The sequence below is a fragment of the Diceros bicornis genome, chromosome 35 (genome assembly GCF_020826845.1).
Source record: "Diceros bicornis minor isolate mBicDic1 chromosome 35, mDicBic1.mat.cur, whole genome shotgun sequence".
Lineage (NCBI taxonomy): Eukaryota > Metazoa > Chordata > Mammalia > Perissodactyla > Rhinocerotidae > Diceros > Diceros bicornis.
In genome coordinates, this window is record NC_080774.1 from 19,857,022 (window position 1) to 19,880,342 (window position 23,321).

The 23,321-nt window shown below is 42.2% G+C and overlaps 1 protein-coding gene across 4 annotated transcripts in view; it reads left to right on the top strand.

The window, feature by feature from the left end:
- GRK3 (G protein-coupled receptor kinase 3) overlaps positions 1–23,321 on the top strand; it is a 118,800-nt gene that overhangs the window by 20,377 nt on the left and 75,102 nt on the right. For 2 of the 4 annotated variants that reach the window (XM_058531665.1, XM_058531666.1), the window contains exon 2: positions 2,934–3,010. The exons of 1 other annotated variant lie outside the window; for it this stretch is intronic. In XM_058531665.1, coding sequence (XP_058387648.1) covers positions 2,934–3,010 — 77 coding nt within the window. Of the gene's footprint in view, positions 1–2,933; positions 3,011–23,321 lie in introns of those variants that run through there. One more of the 4 variants, XM_058531667.1, reaches the window with a different exon arrangement.

Below are 23,321 nucleotides of genomic sequence, written 5' to 3' on the forward strand. Positions count from 1 at the left end.
CTCTATCTATGCAAGAAATGGAATTTGCAATTTAAAACCTTCCCACAAAGAAAATTCTAGGCTCACATGGCTTCATGATGAGTTCTATCAAACATTTAAGAAAGAATTAATACTATGTTACACCAACCCTTTCAGAAAATAAAGGAGAAGGGAATAGTTCCCATCTCATTTTATGAATCATATTGTCTTGATACCCAAACCAGAGAAAACTAATACAAGAAAAGGATAAGACTTCTATACTGAAAGCTACAAAATATTGATAAAAGAAATTAAAGAAGACCTAGGTAAATGGAGAAGTATGTCATATTTATGGATTGTGCAGTTAATATTATTAAGAGGTTAATTCCCCCCAGGTTGATCTATAGATTCAACATAATCCCAGTCAAAACCCCAGCAGCCTTTTCCTGGGAAGAAATTTGCATGTTGATTTAAAAAACTTCTATGGAAACGCAAAGAACCTATGATAGCCAAGCAAAACAAAAAACAATAAAACCAAGTTGGAAGACTTAGATTACCTGGTTTCCAGACTGACTGTAAGCCTATAGCAATCAAGACAATATGGTATTTTCGTAAGGATAGACATATAGATGAATGCAACAAGATAGTCCAAAGATAGACCTACACAGAGTGTTGAATCCACAAAGATGCCAAGGTAATTCAATGGAGAAAGGATGGTTTTTCAACAGGTGATACTGGAACAATTATGTATTATAAGGAAAAAAAGGACCTTGATTCTTACCTTGCATCATACACAAAAATTAACTTGAAATGGATCTTAGACATAAACATAAAAGCTAAAAGCTTTAAATTTTCTAAAGGAAAATATAGGTTAAAATCTTCATGACCTTGAGATGTGCAAGATTTCTTAGCATAGATTATCCACCAAAGAACTGATCAATACATTGGAACTCATCAGCTAAATACTTCTGCTCTTAGAAGGACTTCATGAAGAAAATGAAGAGGCAAGGTACAGACTGGGAGAATATTATCATCATATAATTCAGGCATAAGACTTGTTTCCAGGCTATATAAAGAAACTTTATAACTGAGGAATAGGACAGACAACTCAATTAAAAGGCAAAAGATTTCACTACACACCTCACAAAAGAAGATATGCAAATTCCAATGATCATGTACAAACATGCTCAACATCATTATTCATTAGGGAAACACAAATTAAAATACAAATTAAAGCAAGATGCCACTACACACCCAACAGAAGGGCTAAAACTAAAAAAACTGACAACCAAGGTGCTGGCCCGGGTTGTGGAGCAACTGGAACTATCATACATTGTTGGTGGGAATATAAAATCCTACAACCAGTTAGGAATATGGTTCAGCACTTTTTCATAATGTTAAATATAATTTACCATATGACCAACAATTTCACTTCTAGATATTTACCCATGAAAAATGAAAACACATGCGCGTAAAAAGATGTATGTACAAATATTTATAGTGGCTTTATTCATAATAGTCCCTAACTGGAGACAACTCAAATGTCTATCAACAGATGAATGGATGAACAAATGGTGGAATATTCATACAATGACATACCACTTGGCGGAAAAAAAGAACTAAATACTTATGCATACAACAATATGAGTGCAGCTGCTTATGCTGAGTGAAAGAAGCCAGACACAAAAGACAACATATTGTATAATTTTATTTATATAAAATTCTAGAACTGGAGCCAGTAATCTATATTAACAGGAGGGAGATCCATAGTTACCTGGATCCTAGCATATGGGGAAATTGATTGCAAAGGGGCACCATTTGGGGTGGTAGAAATATTCTATATCTTGATTAGGATAGTAGTTATATGTAAGAAACTCATCTAATGGTACATTTAACTATATGTAAATTATACCTCAATTAGTTCATTTTAAAAAGTAAAAAAAAAAAAGAAACGGTAATGCCGAATTGTTGTCCATCAGTTGATGATAGAAGTTCAGTTTCTACTTTTTCCATTTGAATAATCACTTTTGGTTCCCTTATTGAACAATCCCTCCGTTCCCCATTTTTCTGCCTGCTACTTCCGTTATATATCAAAATTCCATGTGTGTGGGGGTCAGTTTATGTGATCTCTGTTCATTTCATCAGTTTGTTTATCCTGTTTTAATTAGTTTAGCTTCATAATTAGCCGCATTATCATTGTTCTCTTTCTTCAGGAATGTTTTGTTATTCTTGATTCTGTGTTGTTTTGTACAAATTTTATAAAGAGCTTACCTGTTTCTATGTTCTGTGAAAAACCCTGTTGAAATCTTAATGGGGATTGTATTGATTTTATAGATAAATTGAGGTAGACTGAATTTTTTTGCAACATTAGGTCTTTCTGTTCGTAACTGTGGCGTATCTTTCCATTTATTAAGATCCTCTTTAATGTCTCTCAATACAATTTGTCACTTTCCCTGTAAAGTTCGTACACATATTATTTCAAGGCATTTGATGATTCTTAATTTATTGTAAGTGAAATCTTCCTTCTAATTATGTTTTCTTGTGGTTTATTGTTGATGTGTAGGAATGTGATTTTTTTGAATATTAATTATATATTCAGGGGACATTTGCTTTTGTTTCACAAAGAAGCTCATTAATCGATCAGCAGAATTTGTCGTGTGTGTACACACACCTGTGCATATTTTGGAAAGTGGTAATGTTGAGGATGAACTTTCCCAGAGTCCTTAAGTTATTTTTTGGGGTTGAGTCTCCACATGTAAGGTTGGTCCAGAGTCACAGGAGAAGATACTAATGGAGCCGTGATGTGCCTGGCTTTAAGTCTACTCAGCCATTCTTGCAGTCATGGGTGTCAGCAAGAGGGGCCTCCCGCCTAGCCAGTATCCTTGAGTTAAGACATCCACATATTTTCGATTCTAGGGATGGTTACTCATGCTGCGGGCTGTACTTGTTAAAAACGTGTCACTCTTCTCTTTTAGTATCCGGAGCGTGATGCAGAAGTATCTTGAGGAGAGAAATGAAATAACCTTTGACAAGATTTTTAATCAGAAAATTGGTAAGTCCTGCTTGTTCACTTGGCATGCTGTAATTTCAGGAGTGGTACCGGGAGACGCTGCAGTAACGTATAAATGCAGCCCTAATGCTTTCTATGCTTTATAGCTCCAGCGGGGACTGAAGGAAATTTCATGTAATTAATAAGATCCTTAGTGATTGCTTATATTCCTAGTAACATATCTTGTGAATAAGCTATTGGGAAACAGACCAGTTTGACTCTAGGTTTTAAGGCAGTTTGGGGGTTGCCAGAAACAAAGGATGGGGTAGGTGGTGATCAGAAAGAAGCTCTCTCTGTTTGGACCCGCTTCTGAGGTTCTCAGCCTCCCTCACTGCTGTCGTACTTTCCGTGGTCACAGCGAGTTGGCGTGTGTCTCCAGAAACGTTCTCCCACTCTTGTGGTTGGCTGTCTCCTTCCAAAGTGTGGGGCTGGCTGCTTGACCTGGTCAGCTTTCATGGGTTTATGGTTTTGTACTGCTGCTCATTGTTGTCAGTTACACGTCAGTTACTCTTATTCCTGTGGCTCTATTGAGAGTCTCTACTTAGAGGGTCACCAGGACTCCCCCTGTTGTGTACACGGAGGTCAGGATCCATCTCGCACCGGCTGATGCCCAGCGAATCATGGCCAGTGCTGGTCTTGGCCGGTGCAGACGTGTGGCTGTGCAGGCGTGCTCTGTGGTTACCAGCATTTAGCGCCTAGAGAAGTTAGGACTGAACAGGAATTGCTTCAGTGTGGAGTTTCAAGGCCTCTGAAGAAATGAGGCATATTATGTTCTCACCTGCCTTCTGAAAGGCTGGCAGTTTGTTTAGAGATGACTTTCAGCCGGGTTAGATAAGAGCTGTAGTCCACATACTTATTTTTTTTCATTCCCCAAAATCAGTTCCTGCTGTCCAGAAATTTCCTAAACACTATTTTGTTCTCAACTAGTATAGGATTCATCATTTGGCCTGCCAGCTGGCTGTATTGTAAATCTGCACAGAGCGATGTGATAAACAGATAATTCTAGGGTTTTTCCGTGAAAAATGCATAGCTGAATATAAGACGATAGGAAGCTCTTTTTCTTTCTTTGCACCTTGCTTGCTTCCCACAGTTATTCAGACAAGCTTTGCTGAGGATCTGGGTCTTAGTTTTTAAATTATTTTGATACTAGAGGAAATTACTTACTGAAGTTCCCTAGAGCTCTGTGTCTGCATTTAGTTCTGTTTCTGTGATTCATAGACACAGACTGACTGATCCCTTTGAGACTGAATATTCTTAGAGATAATTCCGGGTATGGGGATGTAGACTCTGGGGGTGCAGAAACTTGTTCTGATTCACAGTTCTCCTCTACTCCTATCATCCTTTAAAGACTATTGGGAATATAAAATGTACTCAAGAAGGTCACCCAGTAAGAACTGGATAGATTTTTTTTTAGAAAGAGTTATGATACTCTTTTTTTTTTTTTTTTTTGGTGAGGAAGATTGGCCCTGTGCTAACATCTGTGCCCATCTTCCTCTGCTTTCTGTGGGATGCTGCCACAGCGTGGCTTGACAAGCGGTGTGTAGGTCTGCACCCGGGACGTGAACCCGTGAACCCCGGGCTGCCAGAAGTGGAGCACGCGAACCTAATCACCGTGCCACTGGGCCGGCCCCTGTGATACTCCTTTTTTTGTTCAAGTAGAGCAGAAACCAGGGCAGAAAGTCTTTGGATTTTGTAAACCAGTTTTTACCTGGTCTACAAAAATTAGCCCTCTATTAAGGTGGTCTCCGGTGGACGTAGTTTCTGTGATAACTTATGAAATACATGGTCAAAGGGTGGATGGTGTGTCCTGCAGAAGCAGATGACGTGTGGCCTGTCTGTGCTGTGTGGACGTGTGTGGAGAGCTGATGGCCCTTGGCCGCATAGAAAAATTTCATCTTGATCATCAGGATGTGGCGGGGAAACAGGTCAGTTAAAAGGGTTTAGCTTTCACCTCATTTGATGTCACTGCTTCTCACTGTTTTCATGGAATTTGGTTAGCTGTCATCTACATAAATGCTCTCCTTTGCTTCTGATTTTGTACCAAAAGAACAGAAAATAAAACTGTCATGATAACAAGAGAGAGAAACTCCACGTCTTTGGGAGAGAAGGGAAAAAAAGAATTATTAGTTAAAATTAAAAGAAATGTTTTACAGCTTTATTGAGATGTATTTTACATAGCATAAAATTCACCCATTTAATGTTCACAGTTGAGTGGTTTTTAGTTATTCACAAAGTTGTGCAGCCATCAACACAGTCTCATCTTAGAATGTTTTCAACACTTGAAAAAGAAAGTTGGTACCCCTTAGCGGTCACTCTCCATTCTCCCCCTCCCCCCAACCCCTAGATAGTACTGATCTAATTTCTATCTTTATGGATTTGCCCATGTTGGACACTCCCCATAAATGGAATCATACAACATGTGGCCTTTTGCATCCAGCTTCTCTCAGCGTGATCTCTTCCAGGTTCCTCCGTGTTGTAGCTACATCAGGACTTCATTCCTTTCTATGCTTGATAATTTTCCACTATATGGATGGACCACATTTTGTTTATCTCTTCATCCTTTGATGGATACTTGGGTTCTTTCCACTTTTTGGCTATTAGGAAAAATGCTACTATGAGAGGAAGGTATTTTTTAACATATAATTTGAGCAAGTGGTTCCCTGTGGTTAAGACATACTGGTGGATTGTAACAAACCTGCTCTCCCTGGCAGCTCTCATTCCAGTCTCTGAAATGCATTGAGGATTCCTTCTCCCTTTGTGTCTTTGCTCCTTGCTCCTCTTCCTGTAACCCCTTTCCTGCCTGCCATCCCCCCCAACACACATGCCGACTCCCAAACATGTCTTTTCTATTTTTCTTTTTTTTTAATTTTTAATTAATTAATTTATTTTTTTTGTGAGGAAGATCAGCCCTGTGCTAACATCTGCCAATCCTCCTCTTTTTTTGCTGAGGAAGACTGGGCCTGGGCTAACATCTGTGCCTATCTTCCTTCACTTTATATGGGACGCCGCCACAGCATGGCCCGCCAAGCGGTGCGTCAGTGCGTGCCTGGGATCTGAACCGGTGAACCCCGGGCTGCGCGCTTAACCGCTTGCGCCACCGTGCCCGCCCCCTGTCTTTTCTATTTTGATCAAACCTTACCTGAAGCTGGCTCCAGGAGCCTTTGATCTGAGCACCCAGTGGCATGCATGTGGCCTTGTACCTTAGCTCCAGCCACAAATTCTTCCCCGAGAGCAGCTTCACTGGGCCCTGATGGTCTGTGACTTCTGTCTCAATTGAACTGTTAAAAAAGTTAAAAATTATTTAGATAAATAATTCCTTCTTCCCTTCCTTCTGCTTTGCTTGGAGCTGGTGAGCTGGGCAGGAGTTTCAGCGAAGTTTGGACTTGGAAGGTCACAGGGAGAAGCAGCGATGGAGTGGGGGTGGGGCTGAGGAGAGCGCACAAGGTGGGTGCACCAGACACGGGTCTGTCATTATGTTTTGACACAGCTGTGTATTTAGTGTGTCTAGGCCCCGTCTGTCTGGCCCCTCCTTCTGCCGTGTGGCGTTCTCATTTGCTGGCTGGTGATCGGGAGTGGGGAAGAGTGGAAGGTGGACGGTGGTAGGAGTACGTCTGTCCGCCTCCCTGCTCCTCTGTCCTCCTGTGTCAGCACGCTCCTTTTCCCTTTCCCTTCTGTTCCGTCTGCCCCTTTCCACGACCGTCTCCGTGCGTCACCGCCTAGTTGACTTATGGGGTTTTCTCGTGTTTCTCTTTCTGCCCAAAACTCTTCTCTCTTCCCGTACCTTCCAGCGCCCCCATGCTGATGGTTAATGCAGGGTTCCGCGGACTGCCCAGCAGATGCGTAAAAATGTTTTGTGAAACGAAACTTAGAAATCCTTCATTTACTTGGCCTTTGAGGCTTTGTTGTGGTGATGGGTGATTGGCAGACCTATTGGCTACACCCCAAACTGGTAGTTATTTCATTAGTTTTCTTATCTGTAAACGTGGGGCTAAGAACAGTACCTCGTTCATAAGGCTGTTGTGAGGATTTGGCAGGAAATGTTACATGAAGCCCTTAACAGTGATTGGTTCTCAGCAGATGCTCAACGAATGAAAGCTCTTAAATGAATTGTTTATTGTAAAAATATCTAGTCATACACAGAAATAGACTATAATAGCGAACCCCATGCATATACATCACCCAGATTCAATAATTTTCAACATTTTGCTATACTTGCTTTGTGCATCCCCTCTTTTTGTGGTTGCTGAAATATTTTAAAGCAATTAGCAAACCCCTCATGGCGTTTCAACCCCATGTACATCTGTAAAACACGTGAATGTTTTCGTATACTACCTCACACCTTTATCCCAGCCAATGAAAGTGATGATTCTTACTTTAATACTGAGTCTATGTTCAGATTTTTCTGGTTAACCTAAAAATGTCCTTTTACTCTTGTTTGTGTGAATCAGGATCCAGATTTTCTTCTTGTACTGTAATTGGTAGTAACGTCTCTATTAATCTAGAACAGGTACCCCCCCTGCCCCCTCCCCGCACAGGTAATTGACTTATTGAAGAAACCGGGCCAGGTTTATTGTAGAACGTTCCACATTCTGGGTTTTTCTGTTTGCTTCTTCTATTTCCTACATTTGCTGTAAACTGAAAGTTAGCTTTAACCGCTTGGTTAGATTTGGTTCGACTTTTGTGGCAAGAAGCCTTCACAGGTGGTGCCGTGTGCTTTGTAGCAGGAGGCACACGACACGCAGCTGTCGCTCTGTAGTCAGGTCTCCAAAGTGGGCTCAGATGTGGTCGGCGCTCAAGTTCCGCATTACGCCCTCATCTGCTGTTTGTTTCATCTTCATTGATGATCTATGCCTAAATCGATTATTTTATTAGGGAGTTGCAAAATGGCGAGTTTTCTAATGATGGCATTCCTCCACATTTATGACTTTTACTCATCAACTCGAGCTGTTTAGTTGCCTTTAGATTTAGTTCATGGAGGAAAGGTGGGTGTGGGTGGCAGGATTCTAAGAGAACTCCCATGACTTTCGCCTCCGGTGTTACTCCCCTGAGTAACTGGGCTGAAAGGGATTTTGCAGATGTGATTAAGGTTGTGTTGTGGATGGGCTTCATCTACTCACACCAGCCCTTTAAAGGCAGAGAATTTCCTTGGGCTGGAGGCAGAAGAGGAAGTCAGAGATGGAAGCAAAAGAAAGATTGGACATACTGCTGCCAACTTTGCAGATGGAGGGGACCACCTGAGAAGGACTGTGGGTGTTCTCTAGCAGCTGAGTGACCCCTCCATGGCAGGCAGCAAGGACGCAGGAATCCCAGTCCTGCAACCATAGAAATCGAATTCTGCCGACAACCTGAATGAATTTGGAAGCAGGTTCCTCCCGGGAGCCTTTAGATAAGAACCCAGCTTGCCAACACCTTGATTTTGGCTTCGAAGCAGGATACCTCAGTGGAGCCCACCGGGACCTCTGACCTGAACAACTGTGAGCTAATAAATGAGTGGTGTTTTTAAGTCACTGAGTTCGTGCTGATTTCTTACACAGAAATAGAAAAATAATCTAGCAGGATAAATGCTTAATTCTTTGTTTTTAATTGCCAATTTTCAGAATAAAAAAGGTTAGGTGACAGCTGCTTTTATCCTCCTTTTCATCCATATATAGAAATTATATGTCTTACTGGACATCAATTAAGTTGATTGCAGATTTGCTGTCAGTAAAACTTAAGATGTTGACACAGTGTTCTTGGTTCGACTCATTGAAGGAATGGTTTTAAAGGGATACTGGTGATTGAAGAGACAGTGAAATCAATTTGTCAGTTATGGTTAAGATGATTTTGTTACCATTTTTTTCTATAGGATATGCTGAAATAATAATTTCATCATATGTAAGAGAGGCACATGGCATTTGATAAATTCCATCTGTCTGTGGACAATCTACTTAGCTTTTCTGTCTGCGTACGCACTCCTATTAGAGGAGGATGTTTCCCACTAGAAGGAGACTCCAAAATAGATACTTAATTCATGAAGTGTGCAAATGTTACTCTCATGTATAAAGAACATCATGGTTAATGTAATATTACATCACAGATTGCCACAGAAGACATTTCATTTTCTAACACTGACTTCAGAGTTTAATCCAAAGTTTGAAAATGAATCTTTTTGAATTTGTGTCAAATAATGTTGGTGTCTGAAATGTGACGTTTGGTCAAAACAAAACTTGACAATTTTTACTTTTTTAAAAACATCTTTATTGAGGTGTATGGTATTACATGCCATAAAATTCACCCATTGTAAGTGTATCATTTGATGAGTTCTAGTAAATGTACAGAGTTGTGCAGCCATTACCACAATTCAATTTTAAAACAATTCCATGCCTCCAAGGGATTTCTTGTGCCCACTTGTAGTCACTTCCTGTCCCCGTCCCCAGTCCTAGGCACCCACTAATCTGCTTTCTGTCTCTGTAGATTTGCGTTTTCTGAACATTTCCTGTGAATGGAATCTTACAGTCTGTAGACTGTAGTCTTTTGCATCTCGCTTCTCACTTAGCATAAGGTTTTGGCGATTCGTTCATGTTGTATGTACCAGTCCCTCATGCCCTTCTGTTGCTGGATACTGTTCCGTTATATGGATAGACCATACGTTGTTTATCCTTTCACCAGTCGATGGACATTTGGATTATTTGCACTTTTTGTCTGTTACAAATGACACTGCTGTGAACATTTGTGTACAAGTGTGGATGTACGTTTTCATTTCTTTTGGGTATATAACTAAGAGTGGAATTGCTAAGCTGTATGGTCAATTCATGTTTAACTTTTTAAGAAATTACTGATTATTTTCCAAAGTGGCTGTACTCTTTTACATTCTCTCTATCAGTTTATGAGAGTTCCAGGTTTGCCGTAGCGTCATTAACACTTGCTGTTGTCTTGGTGATTATTGCCATTCTGGTGGGTATGGTTGCTGTGGTGCTGAAAGCTAGGCCACTGGGATTTCACATACCAGCAGGGTCACCCATGGTGGACAGGTTTCAGCAGAGCTTCCAGACTAAGACAGACTAGGAAGAAAGACCTGGCCACCCACTTCCAAAAAAGTGGGCCACAAAAACCCTATGAATAGCACCAGAGCATTGTCTGATATAGCACTGGAAGGTGAGAGGATGGTGCACAAAGACCGGGCAGGCTTCCACTCTGCTGTCCACAGGGAAGGAATCGACTCGACGGCACTAATAACAGAGTGGGTGTGAAGTGGTACTTCATTGTGGTCTTGATTTGTATTTCCCTAACAGTTAATGATATTGAACATGTTTGTGCTAATTAGCCATTCTTATATCTGCTTTGGTGAAATGTCTATTTATATCTTTTGCCCATTGTAAAAATTGATTGTCATTATTTATGTTATTTATCAGCTGTATAATTTACAAATATTTTCTCCCAGTTAGTGGCTTCTCTTTTTCATTTTCCTAATGATAACTTTTGGAGTGCAAAATTTTGATGAAGTCAAGTTTATACTTTTTTTTTTTAATGAATCATACTTTGGTGTCATATCTAAGAACTTTTTGCCTAACTGAAATCTCCAGAGATTTTCTTCTGTTTTACTTCTAGAAATTTTATCATTTTAGCTCTTATGTTTAGGTCTTTGGTCAATTTTGAGTTAATTTTTGTGTATGGTGTGAGGTAAGGGTCTACATTTCTTTTTGCATGTGGGTATCCAGTTGTCTAAACACTGTTGAAAAAGTTTCCTTTCCCCATTGGATTGTCTTGGCAGCTTTGTTGAAATTAATTGACCATAAATTTAAGGACTTATTTCCGGACTCTCAATTTTGTTCGATTGATCTGTGTGTCTCTCCTTATGCCAGTACCACACTGTCTTGATTACTATACTTTTCTAATCAGGAAATAAAAATCCTTTGACTTTGTTCCTTTTTTTAAAAATTGTTTTGGCTGTTTCTGGGTCCTTTGCATTTCCATTTGAATTTTAGCATCGGTTTTTCAATTTCTGTTAAAAAAAAAAAAACCTGCTGGGATTTTCATAGGGATTGTGTTGAATCCATAGATTAATTTGGGGAGAACTGTCATTTTAACAATATTAAGTCTTCTAATTTATGAAAATGCAGTGTCTCTACATTTATTTAGATCATCTTTAGTTTTTCTCAGCAATGCTTTGTAGCATTGTAAAATCCTTGGGATTTCCTACGTATAGGAGCCTGTTTCCGAATAAAAACAATTCAACTTCTTTTCATTCTGGTGCCTTTTATTTTTTTTCAATTTTTTACTTTTCACTTTGATTTCCTAAATATTTTTTATGTTGGCCTCAAACGATAGAGCATGATTTCAAAGAACATTTACCTAGAAAGAATGCATAAATTATAATTGGCATTTGGGGTTAAAGCATAAGAAGTATACTTGCCATGAGCTTTGAAAACAAAAGTATACATTTCATTATAAAAAGAATACATTGGAAAAGCAGAAATTACTACCTGACAATATCCTTTAAAAAAAAATTTCTAAGCAGTCCTTATAAAAATAAAGATGGACACAGATATGTCATAGGCACCTATTTAAAAAATTCTGGTAATTATACAAGACCACCCAGTAGGACAAAACACAAGTGACAGAAGTAAACATTTTAGGATTACCTTTTTGTCAGTTTCAAAGAACAAAGTTTCTAATCTATCTCATAGTTTATAAAATTGTTGCCTGAAGTGTTTCGTCCTTCAAAACATAATAGATGTTGAAAATCTGCAAATGTTTATAACTGTGCAAATTCCGATTCAAAGGCTGGGGTTAAATTACAGCAAATTGAGCACTTTTTTGTGTGGCTGAGGAGCGGGAAATCTTCACCTGGGAACCAGCCTCCATCTTTGTTTTCCCTTTTGCGTCCACCTTTGTTGGCCAGTGTTTGTCTCTGTCACTGTGAAGGGCCTTCCCCTGACCCACGCCCCTGACTACAGTCACAGGGCCGGGTTCCCACCTTCTTTTATCTATAAAACTTTCTCCAGCTGAGAGCAACCAACCACCGTGGAGAAGAAAAACCTGGGGCCCCGTTCAATTCTGCATCAATTATCCATGCCTTTGTGGAGACTTTCAGCAAGGGAAAGAGTTAAAGATCCATTTAAACTTTCCAATAGGGGAGATAAACACTTGACTAAGCACAGCTAATTGGATTTTCAATTGAAAAGGCCACGCAGCAACAGGCAAGGAGTGGCCAGGGAACCCGGGGAAATTAGGGGCCCAGATTCTGCAGTTTCAACTTGGGTTTCCTAATAAAAGTGCTGCGCAGAAAGGAGAGACACTAGAGGAGAGGGAAAAGCTGTTACTTAAAACCTCCTGGCAGACAGTCTTTTCAGCTGACTTCTTATCTGTGTTGGCTTCATGGAGCCTGGTATTGGCTCCTAGTGTGGGCGTCTGCCTGAGCTGGGAGGTACCACCTGCCCTGCAGAGCAGCCTCTCCAGCTCTGAAAATTTGGGACACCTGAGAGATTTGAGGCAGCTTTCAAAGAGGGTGAAAAGGCTAAACCAGATCTAAGAGAAAATTTAGTAGTCTTGTTTTAAAAAAAACCAGTTTATTAGGGCTGGTTTTCCTTTCTAAAGGCGTCATTCACGTTCTAAGATCAGCCATAATGATCACTTCCAAGAAAAATTCAGAAGAGCTCTATTTCACTGGAATAACATAATCTGGTAACATCTGCTAAACGCTAGAACTGTAGGAATGCTGGCGTGTCACCACTAGACCCCTGATCTGCAGGCTGGCAGCTTCAGCTATGATCTTGTAAATTGTTGCTGTCTATCTTGCCCTGAGCTCTAACTAAGACAGCGATGGCTACCTGTGTACTGAACACCACGCTGTTTCCTGTGCTAGATAAAACGAGACCAAGTTCACACAACGCCCAAGAGGCAGAGCCTGGATTGAGAGTTATGCTCTTCACGACTGCTTTTTTCTGCCTATCGCCAGGAAAAGTTAGTGTGGAAGTTAGCATGCATATGGTGTATCTCTCTCTCTTTTTTCAAATAACATATCACTGTATAATTCCTATTTAATATATAATGATACTACAATCCAGAATTGGGGGTGATGCACAAAGATGTCTCTGTAGCCGGTCTACTTACGTGCTTTGCTGAATGAGACATGCCCAAATGAGTATGTTTTGAGGGCTTCACTGGAAATGTCTCATTAAACAAAAAGGCATGTGGGGCTGACTAAGAGAACACATCAGGCCACAGGGGGTTTCCTGCCCTCCACCAGCTTGCCCTGCAAAAGAATCCATGTGAAAGACCTCTGGCACGTCACTATCGACCAGTTAGTTGTAAAGTGTGTTGACTACTGCCAGGGAGTCCCTGAGATTCACGGAAGGGGCTCCTGGTGATGTTTTGAAGCCTGAGTTTAAATCCCGGGTGCAGGGAAGCCACTGGCTTAGCCGAGAGGTAAGCCTAGCCCGTCAGCCAGCATTTGCAGCTGACTCAATTTGGTAGGTCTCTCTCTGCCAGCGTCCACAAATTTTAGGGAAAACAATTTCTGTGCTCTAGCAGTATTAGCAGATGTGTGTAGTCTTAATATCTATTGCTAGAGAATGCCAAGGACTTAGGAAGCATCACCTCTCCTAAAAAAGTTGTCCGTCAGCTTTTGAACTGACGGTGAGAGATGATGCTGACCCTTGGACCAGTGGGGTAGCGATGGAGGTGGTGAGAAGTTATTGAATTCCAGACTTGAAGATAGGATTTGTAACAAATTGTGGCACAAAACGGGGTGGGAGGGACAGGGGCTTGCAGGGGACACATGTCCTCTGGTTCAGTTAAAGGAAAGGCTCAGATGAGAGGCTGAAGGTACACGGCAATGGTTTTGTTCGTGCATCTTGGAATTATGGTGACTTGATTTGCACGGCAGGCCAGTTGATGAAGAGTATCAACACGCCTACTTTGCCTTCTGCCTGATGGTTTTAGGTTCAGCCTTAAGCTCAGAGCTCTGTCCAACTCTGAGCGCCTTCTGCTCACTGAGGAACAGAGACGATTCCTATGGTTTGGGTTAGAAGAGAAATCTCAGCAAAGGTGGGGCAGGGAGAGTTGTTCTAGACCCTCGAAGAGACTGTTTATATCAGTGGAACACAGAAAACCTAGGACAACTTCTTGAAGGGCAAATATTCTTACCTTGTAAGATGCACTTACTTTCCGCAGAAGTCTTTTTTCTTTTGTGAGGAGACCAGCCCTGAGCTAACATCTGCCAATCCTCCTCTTTTTTTTGCCGAGGAAGACTGGCCCTGGGCAAACACCCATGTCCATCTTCCTCCACTTTACATGGGACGCTGCCACAGCATGGCTCAACAACCGGCGAACCCCGGGCCGCCGCAGCGGAGCGCCCGCACTTAACTGCTTGCGCCACCGGCCTCGCCCCGAGTCTTTGTTTTTTTTTTTTTTTTTTTTTTTTTTTTAACAATTTTTTAGTTTTTTTTTTTTTTTTTTTTTTTGTGAGGAGATCAGCCCTGAGCTAACATCCGCCAATCCTCCTCTTTTTTCGCTGAGGAAGACGGCCCTGGGCTAACATCGATGCCCATCTTCCTCCACTTTATATGGGACGCCGCCACAGCATGGCTTACCAAGCAGTGCGTCGGTGCGCGCCCGGGATCCGAACCAGCGAACCCCGGGCCGCCGCAGCGGAGCGCGCGCACTTAACCGCTTGCGCCACCGGGCCGGCCCCTCTTTGTTTTTTTAAATGAAAATTTTCACTGTTTTGAGTGTGGGTGAGAGAAGAAGTTTTTTTTTAAAAAACATTGTCCATCTTCAAAGTTGGCTCTTTAGGACTCCATTTGCTCACCATATAATTGACCACTGCTTAGGAAGATTGAAGTCAGTTTGTTTGTGGCTTCTACTCTTAAACCAACAAGTGGGTTCAGAATTTGTGATGGAAATGAACTTGAAACAGAACAGCTTACTGGGCCCATTAATTTAGGCCCTTTTCTTCCATTGTTGCTTTTTCATTTATTCTTGTCAGAATATGCCTGATTTCCTTCTCATGAGATACCACATATATAAGAATCCAATTGTTACTTATTTGTTCTTTGTTTACTGATAGATACGCTGAATGCTTGTGTTCTTACTTCTTGAAAACAATTTTATAGAGGTATAATACGTATACAATAAAATGCATCCATTTTAAGTTTGAGTTTTGAGAAAAGCGTACACCTGTGTACTTACTACCACGATCCATTTACAGACCATTTCCATCACTTTAAAAAGTACAGTCTTGCCCCTTTGTATTCAGCTCACCCCAGCCCCAGGCACCCACTGATCTGCTTTCAGTCGCAGTAGATTACACTTGCCTTTTCCAGAACTTCACATCGATAAAATCAAATAATATACACTCTTTTATGTGTGGTTTATTGGCCTCAGCACAGTGTTGTTCCTTGAGGTTCGTCTGTACTGCTGCTTGTACTGGGGTTTTGTTTCTTTTATTACTGAATAGTATTCCATTGTGTGGACTGAACGCAGTTCACCTGTTCACGGACATGGCGGTTGTTTCCAGTTTGGGGCAATTATGAATAAAGCCACTGTGGACATTGTTACACTCGTCTTGTGGTAAACATAGGCTGCCATTTCTCTTTGGTAAGTCCCTAGGAGAAGAATTCCTGGATCTCCTACGATAGGTGCACGCACATTACGATTGTTATGTCATTTTGATGAATTGACCCGTTTATCGTTATGAGATGTCCTTTATCCTGGTAATAATATATTGTTCTGACCTCCACTTTGACTAATATTAGTATAATCATTCCAGCTTTCTTGATATTGGTGTTTGCATGGTACATCTCTTCTTAGTCTCTGCCTTTTAATTAGACTATTTAGATCATTTATAGTTAAATAATTACCAGTATAGTTGGACTTAAGACTCACATCCTCTTGTTTGTTACTTTGTTGCTTTTTTCTTCTTTTGATGGCTTCTTTTCGATTGAGTATATTCTAGTTCGTTATGTTGTTACTCCTGGCTTATTAGCTATATATCTTGTTTTTTCATTTATTTTTTGTGTGTTTCCAAGCACCTGGCTTCCCTGAACCCCTGGTGCCCTGGCCTCAGCAAGATCCCTGGTCTGCTTGGGTCCCCCTCCCAGCATCACATTTCAGAAAGTACCTGCAGGCCGAGATCTGGCCCATCCTGGGGCCCTCCTAGCTTATTTACCTTCTCAGGGACCACAGCCCTTTCCATGTCTGAAAACAATTATTTCATTTATTTTGTCCATTTTGCTGGCTGTTATGGTGGGGGGTTAAGTCCGGCCCTGGTTACTGTATTATACCCCAAAGTGTAATTTTTGAAATAAAATATTTGGCTCTTGGTGGGAAAATGGGTTAAATATATGAAACTGGGACTACCTGTAAAACCCTAGACATATGACACCATCGTTATAACTTCACATAGTGATATGAAGATGATGATCACTTTCCAGCTTACCCATAGCACAGACAAATCTAAAAGTAGAAGCTTTGAGCAGATCTGTATCAGTACCGTTTGAATGATGATCACAGCCGTTACCAAGCCCTTGGGTGCTTGGGGCTCTACTTACAGAGCTAGGTTAGTCTTCAGAATAACCCCACACGGAGGTTGTTGGTGGCCCCATTTTACAGGTGAGAAGACCGGCACTCAGAAGTGAAGCGACTTGCCCAGAGTCTTGCAAACGGTGATGGGTGATGGGCTGAGCTGGAATTGACCTGACAGAGGGGGGTCTCCATGCTGAGCTGACTAATGAACGAATTAAGAGGTTTTCCCTGATCATGTAGATGCAGCGTCTTATGGGGCAGTAGTAGAGTTCAGGTTAACTGTGCGGGAACTTCCTGAAATAGCTCCTTGTTGCCGGGACAAAGCAGTGTGAGTGATTTCCCGTAAGAAGTGGCTCCATACAAACCCTCACCCTCTCTCCATCTTCCCTCCTCCCTCCCACCTTCTTTCCTCTACTTTTCCTTTCCTTTCTCTCTTTCCCCTCCTCTGCCTGTCAAAATAGCAGTAAGAAAACAGGAAAAAGAATGAGATAAAAACTGCTCCCAGTTTACTTCATGGAACCGTAGAATGTTAGGCCTGAATGAAACATTAGCTTTTATCTGTCCCCATCCCTTTGTTTTATTGATGAGGAAGGGAGGGAGCATTGGCACAAAGTGAGTGAACTGAACCCACACAGCTTGTGGCGTCAGCGGGAGCTGGAGTGTAGGTGTCCTCACCATGGCTGGGGTGTGGGCATCGTCTGACTTGCGGGTGTTGTGAATATCCTTCGGGTCTAAGCGTCTTATCTCTGCTACGTGGATACTGAAAGCAGGTGACAGGAAGGAGACTGACCAGGCGATTGCTTGAATTAGTTGTTTAGGGAATGTTTCTTTGGGGAAGTAATTGATTTCAAGAAGGAAGGAGCCATGCCTGTGAAGGTCAGGTGGAAAAGCATTCTCAGCAGAGAGGGAACAGCATTCTTGGCAGAGGGAACACATTGTAATTAGCCGGGGCCAGGAAAGAGCACAGTGTGATTCAGAAACAGCCAGAAGGCCAAGGTGGGCAGCACTGAGTGAGAAGCGGGGAGAGGGGGCGAGAGGTGGGCAGGAGCCAGGGTTTTATTGTTCGTGGAATGGGAAGCTCTGGTAGGTTTCAACACATCTGTTCTGTGTTTTAAGATCATTCTAGCCTCTTTATGGAGAGTGAATTGTCGGGGTCAAAAGTGGGAGAGTGGAAGCAGGGAGACGAATCCCGGAAGTCGCTGGTGGTGGCTTATGTCACTCAGGGCAGTGGAGATGCGAGGGAGGTGGATTGGGGATATAATCTGTAGATGGAACCTGATAGGTTGGCTAAGGAACATGGGGAGCGAGGGAAAAGACGACTCAAGGAGAATTTAAATGCTGTTTTGGGGGGTGATAATTTACTTAATTTCCATAATTTAGGGGAATAAATATGTTCTCAAGTATATTTCCTTTAATTATTCAAAACTTTGGAAGGAAAGGACCTAGTTAATGTACAGAAAGGTGAGATGATGAGACAGAGTGACACAGTGGTGTGATTTGGGCATGTTCTAGTTCCCAGCCCTATAAGGCTTTGCAAGGCTGTCTTGTGCCTGTCCGTCTCCTGCATTTTACCCTAACCCAGACACTGGATAATGTGACTTGGATTGTACCCTGATCCACATTTTTCAAGACTGGCTATCCACCCTCTTTTTATTTTCTTTCTCCATTCCCTTTTCTACCTGTTAGGAGGTAATCTGAAAACATTGTTTCGTCATGTTGTGTTCATGTTCTAAACCTGTGCTAAGCCCCGCTGCAGGATAAAGCTCACCTGTGACTGTCCCTCAAGTCACCACACCTGGCCTCAGTCTTTATTTCTCCTGGCACCCGCCTTCCCTGACGAGTGCTCTGCACGGTCACCTACACCTGCATTAGCCTTCTCTCTCCTCTGTGCGAGGGCTTCTTCTGGCCTGTGCTTTCCTCAGAGATCCACTCGTTGGAGGATTAGCTTAACCCCCTTCTTTCTGGCCATGAACAGCCCGTTTTCTGAGGTTCCTGCGTCACTACTGTCTGTGACGTTCATTTGGCACTTACTGTGGAACGCGTAGTGTTACAGGTGCCTCGTCATGCTCTTCCCTCGCTGGAGGATACACTCCTTGAGACCAAAGATGACCTCTGCTGCTGTTTCCCCTGTAACGCAGGAGCCTCTGGTTCAGTGTTTTACACAGCAGAGGAATCGACCCTTTTTGTTTCTTTTTTGTTGGCTTTCTGTTTCTGCATGAAATCCTTTCAACTGCCATTACTATAAACTCTTCTTTGTAGTGTTCTGTGGAAAGAGTGTATTTGTACACTGTGTGATGATTTTCTCAGGTTGATGTTAGCATTCCGGGGGAGAAGTAATTTCGAGAAAGGAGGAGCCATCTCTAATCATACACCCCGTGTCCCTCCATTGCCTTCACCGTGGCCCTCGTGGGCATCTGTGCGCTGTTGCGATGGTGATAGCGTGAACATCCTTGGAAACAGGGAGCAGCTGGGCAGCTGTTTGGAGCAGATAGCTGTGTAATTGGCCCACTCCTCGCACAAAGTGTGGAAGGAATGTTCATTGATAAGGCCAGGTTGCTTCCCGTGGCGACATCCCCACTTCTGGGAGATGGTATAAAGCACTGACTGTAACTGCCTGTAAAAAATTAAGCTTACCATATGACTTTTAAAAATACTATGTCATTTAATTGACAGATTACTGTAGTCAGCTGGTTATAAGTTAAAATGAATTTGGGCAACACAATCACACAAACCATCTCATTGCTGTAGTAAGTCGTCATTCGTATTCATTAGATTTCATGTCAAATATGAAAAGCACCTTCGACCACAAGTCACTTGAGGTGCCCCAGCGGTGGGCTGTGGACCTTCTCGCCCCAGCGGGTTGGCAGTGGCAACCTCGCCACCTGCTGTTCCACTGTCACGGTTCCGTTGCGTCTCGAAGGCGAAGGCTTTTGATAACGTTTGCACATTCTAATAGAAATTTTCGGGGAGAGGCGACAGGTAGGCACTGTTAGTACATGGGGTCAACACCAGGTCCCTATTTTAGGTCGGCTTAGAGAATGGGACGAGGACGCGCAGGGCCATCTGGGGACAGGTGGTGGGAGATGAGTGTCATATGAGGAGGGCCATGGGGAGGGGGAAGGGGTAAGAATTCAGCTTTGCTCAGGGCCTGCTGTGTTTAGGAGAAAGAGCCTGGCTCTGAAATCCTCAGACCTGGATGTGAGATCTGAGCTTTAATTTTTTATAAAACAATTGCCCGCTTATATTAAAAACTGTTCCCCAGAAGGCTTTTTGGCATCTCGAAGCTTTCAGCGAACACTGAGTACTGTGTAACCGATAAATAAGTACCTGGTATTGGTATTCTTTTAAATGGATCCTTTGCCTGCTGGACGAGTGTGCTTTGTCCTAGCACACTCAAGCGTATTATTATGAAATAAAGCATCCTTCCCACCACCTCCCTTTAGGAACTTGCTCTGCCCAGATTTGAGTCTCACTCCTTGTCACAACTGAATTTCCTGCCTCTGAGCACTTGTCCGCTCTTTCCTCTGACTCTCTCCAGCCCATTAGTCTCTCCACGACCAGCTTGTACTTTACTTCTTGAAACTATCTGACTGTATTGCAAGCCATGCTGGTCCTCCCCTTAGTAAATTTATCAAATGTTTGTTGAGCTGAGAAAGTCCCAGCCGTTGTGCTGAGGATCAGAGAGGAAAATACACAAGAGCAGGCCAGTTCCCTCGTCGAGCCCATGAGTAAATAACCTGACTTACTGCCATCTTAACATGATGCCAGCTGTCTGTTCCAAAGACCAGTGTCATGCTTAATGGGGAAATGCTAGAGGTATGTGCTTATTAACACGAGGAACGTGACGAGGAACACACGGATCACCCAGACGGAGTACCCGAGAGGCGGAGAGCTGGAAGACTTCTGGAGTAGCTGTCCTGACCTGCAAACCCCGGTACAGAAAGGCCCTAGACACTTGTGAGCAGAAGACCCATGACCCAGGGTAAACACAGGCAAAGGCTTACAAAGACAGGTCATTAAAAAGGGAAAACAAATGGAACCTAAACATTTGGAAAGATTTTTAACCTTACTGAAAAAATAAAAGAAATGCGGATTAAAGTTACTTTGAAACATTCTTTGATTTTTTCATCTTTCAAGTTGGCAAAAGATCCAAAAGTTCAGTAACGCTTTGGGTGTGGCTGTGGGTCTCTGAATAGGCACTGTGACCCACTGCTGGCAGGAATATAAATAGCTTCTACTCCATGGGGTAATTTGGCCAGGTCTGTTAAAATAACAGAGTGGCTATGTAACTTTGGCTCTGAAGTTTCACTCTGACGATACAAATATCCTTGAACACATGAGAAATGATGTATGGAGAGGGTTATTTCTTGCAGCAGTTCTGTAAAAGCGAAATATTTGCAACAACCCACATGTTCATCATTAGGGGCCAAGTTATGTAAATTATGTAACGTTATGTAAATTCCACATGATGGAATACCATGCAGCTGTAAGGAGGAACCTAGTAGCTCTTCATGACGAGTAGAGAAAGATCTCCAAGGTAGAGTGTTGTGGAAAAAGGCTGCTGCAGACAGTGTGTCTGGTATGGTGGAAAATGAGAGTTCATATTTGAACCTGCCTCTGTGTTGTGTTAGAAGTTAACACAAGCACTTATAACAAAGAGACCGGAAATGTCAGGGGCTCCACACGTAGAAGTTTCTTTCTCGCCTGGTGTCAGTGCAGGCCAGTGTTTCAGGTTATCGGGAGGCCTCCCTCCACGCGCTGAGCTCTGGCCGTGTTGTGGCGCTGGGCTTCCTTAGCACTTGGAGTCCTCTGCATCTAGTTGTGTGAAAGAGGGCAAAGAAGTCACACCGATGTCTTAACAGCTTTGGCCCAGAAGTGACACACGCCACTTCCCTGAAAAGACGCGTACCAGGAACCGGTAACCGTGGTTACCTTGGAGGTGATGGTGGTGGTCCCACCGGGAAGATGAGGGACAGGGATGGGAAGGAAACTGTTCACTTTATACCTTTTAATATATTTTGCAAATTTTGACCCATTGTATCCATTCATGAAATGAAAATAGAAGAGTGAAATATAGTGGGATAATGCCTTGAAAGTGCTGAGAATGCAGGGCTATGGGAGCAGAGAGGAGGGACAGCGCCTTCAACTAGCCTGGGGTTGGGGTCATTCAAAGTCGACTGCATTACGTGATGCCCATTTGAAGTCCTGAAGGTCCCACTCTACCAGTGGGCGTTAACCAGGTGAAGTCTGGAGGGGATGAATGGTTGTGAGAAAGAGAGTGGAAAAAGTGGGTGGAGGAGAATTGTCAGGTGGCTATGGGTACCGAGAGAAGAGGAGTTTGTTTCAGTTACAGAGAGGAGCACGTGTGAAGGTACCGGGGCTCGTGGCAGGCTGAGTGACAAGGGCTTAACGTCGGCTGCGCTGGGCAGGTAGGGTGCATGCTGCGCTCCAGTGCAGGGGAGGTTGTGAGCAGAGTGTGGTGGGCACTGCAGATGAAGGAGGCTGGGTCTGTCCAACATTCTGTGCAACTCCAGTGAGAAGTTCAGTAGCAGGGGAACGGCATCAGATCTGGGGTAGCAGCACACGGGGTGAATTGGAAAGGAGACTGGATGAGCAGCAGGGAACCGAGTGAGGTCGCTGTGCGGTGGTCTAAGGAAGTAATACATCTCTCCTTATGAAGCGAATTTGGCACGTAATTAATGCAACGCAATTAAGTGTTATCTTTATGTATGTCTATCAGTACCTCCAATCAGGTTATAATTGCTTTGAGAACCCCTTAATTTTACACTTATAGTATCATGACATAAATAACTTACTGGTTGATTCTCTTTTGTTTCAAATAAACCTTTATTGAAATATACATATAGAAAAGCGCTCCAATACAAGTGCATAGCCTCATGAATTATTACAAAGTGAACACACGTATTAATTGATTGACTCATATTCTATTTCTTCCTTGTTAAGATTATGCTCAGACTCAGCGTGTCCAGCCCCGCCCCCATTTTGTCCTGGCCATGTTTAAGCTGTGATGGACACTGAGACCCTAATTTCCATAATGCCGATTTTAATCATTGTTCTTGGAGAAGTCTTTGGGAAACATAAATCAGATGGCTTATTGGCATAATATTTCTACTTCATTTTAAATTATTTTAAATCTCACTTTATTTTAATTGTCAGTTTGTTTGTTTACTATTAGATGTGCGCAGAACTGTGATGAGTGAAGACATGGACCACAGTCTGGAAAGAGCACGATGGCAGAGCCAGAAATTTTTTCTTTTCTATCATTTCTTGATAAAATGTTTTAAAGGCTGAAAGTAATCTAACTATTAGAAGAGTTTGGATATACTTTTCTTGCCACTATATTTTCACATTTTCCTCCCAGTTTCAGTTTCTTTTGTTTTCTTTTGAGTTAAGAGCCAGTTGCTTGGGACATTATGGGTTTTTCTTTGGCCGCCTTCGTTACCATCTGTGCTTTTGTCAACTGGACTATTAAGATTCAGGGCCCCAAATCTCCCCGTTATCTAAATAAATGATCCCGTTAATTAATCTGAGAATATTTTATTGAACACATATGTGCTGAATTTAAATTGACGCTGGGATGGATAACTTGGATTTTAGAAGACCTAACCATTTACAATATTCTTGAATTACATTTCATTTATAATTTTCTCCTTCTGTGAAGTTTTAAGTCAAGAACTGAAAGTTCTAGTTTGATAAGTAGACTCAAATAAAAATAAATACATTTAAGGTTTACATGAAATAAATAAATATAATTAATGTTCATTGCAGTTTATATTTATTTACTCCT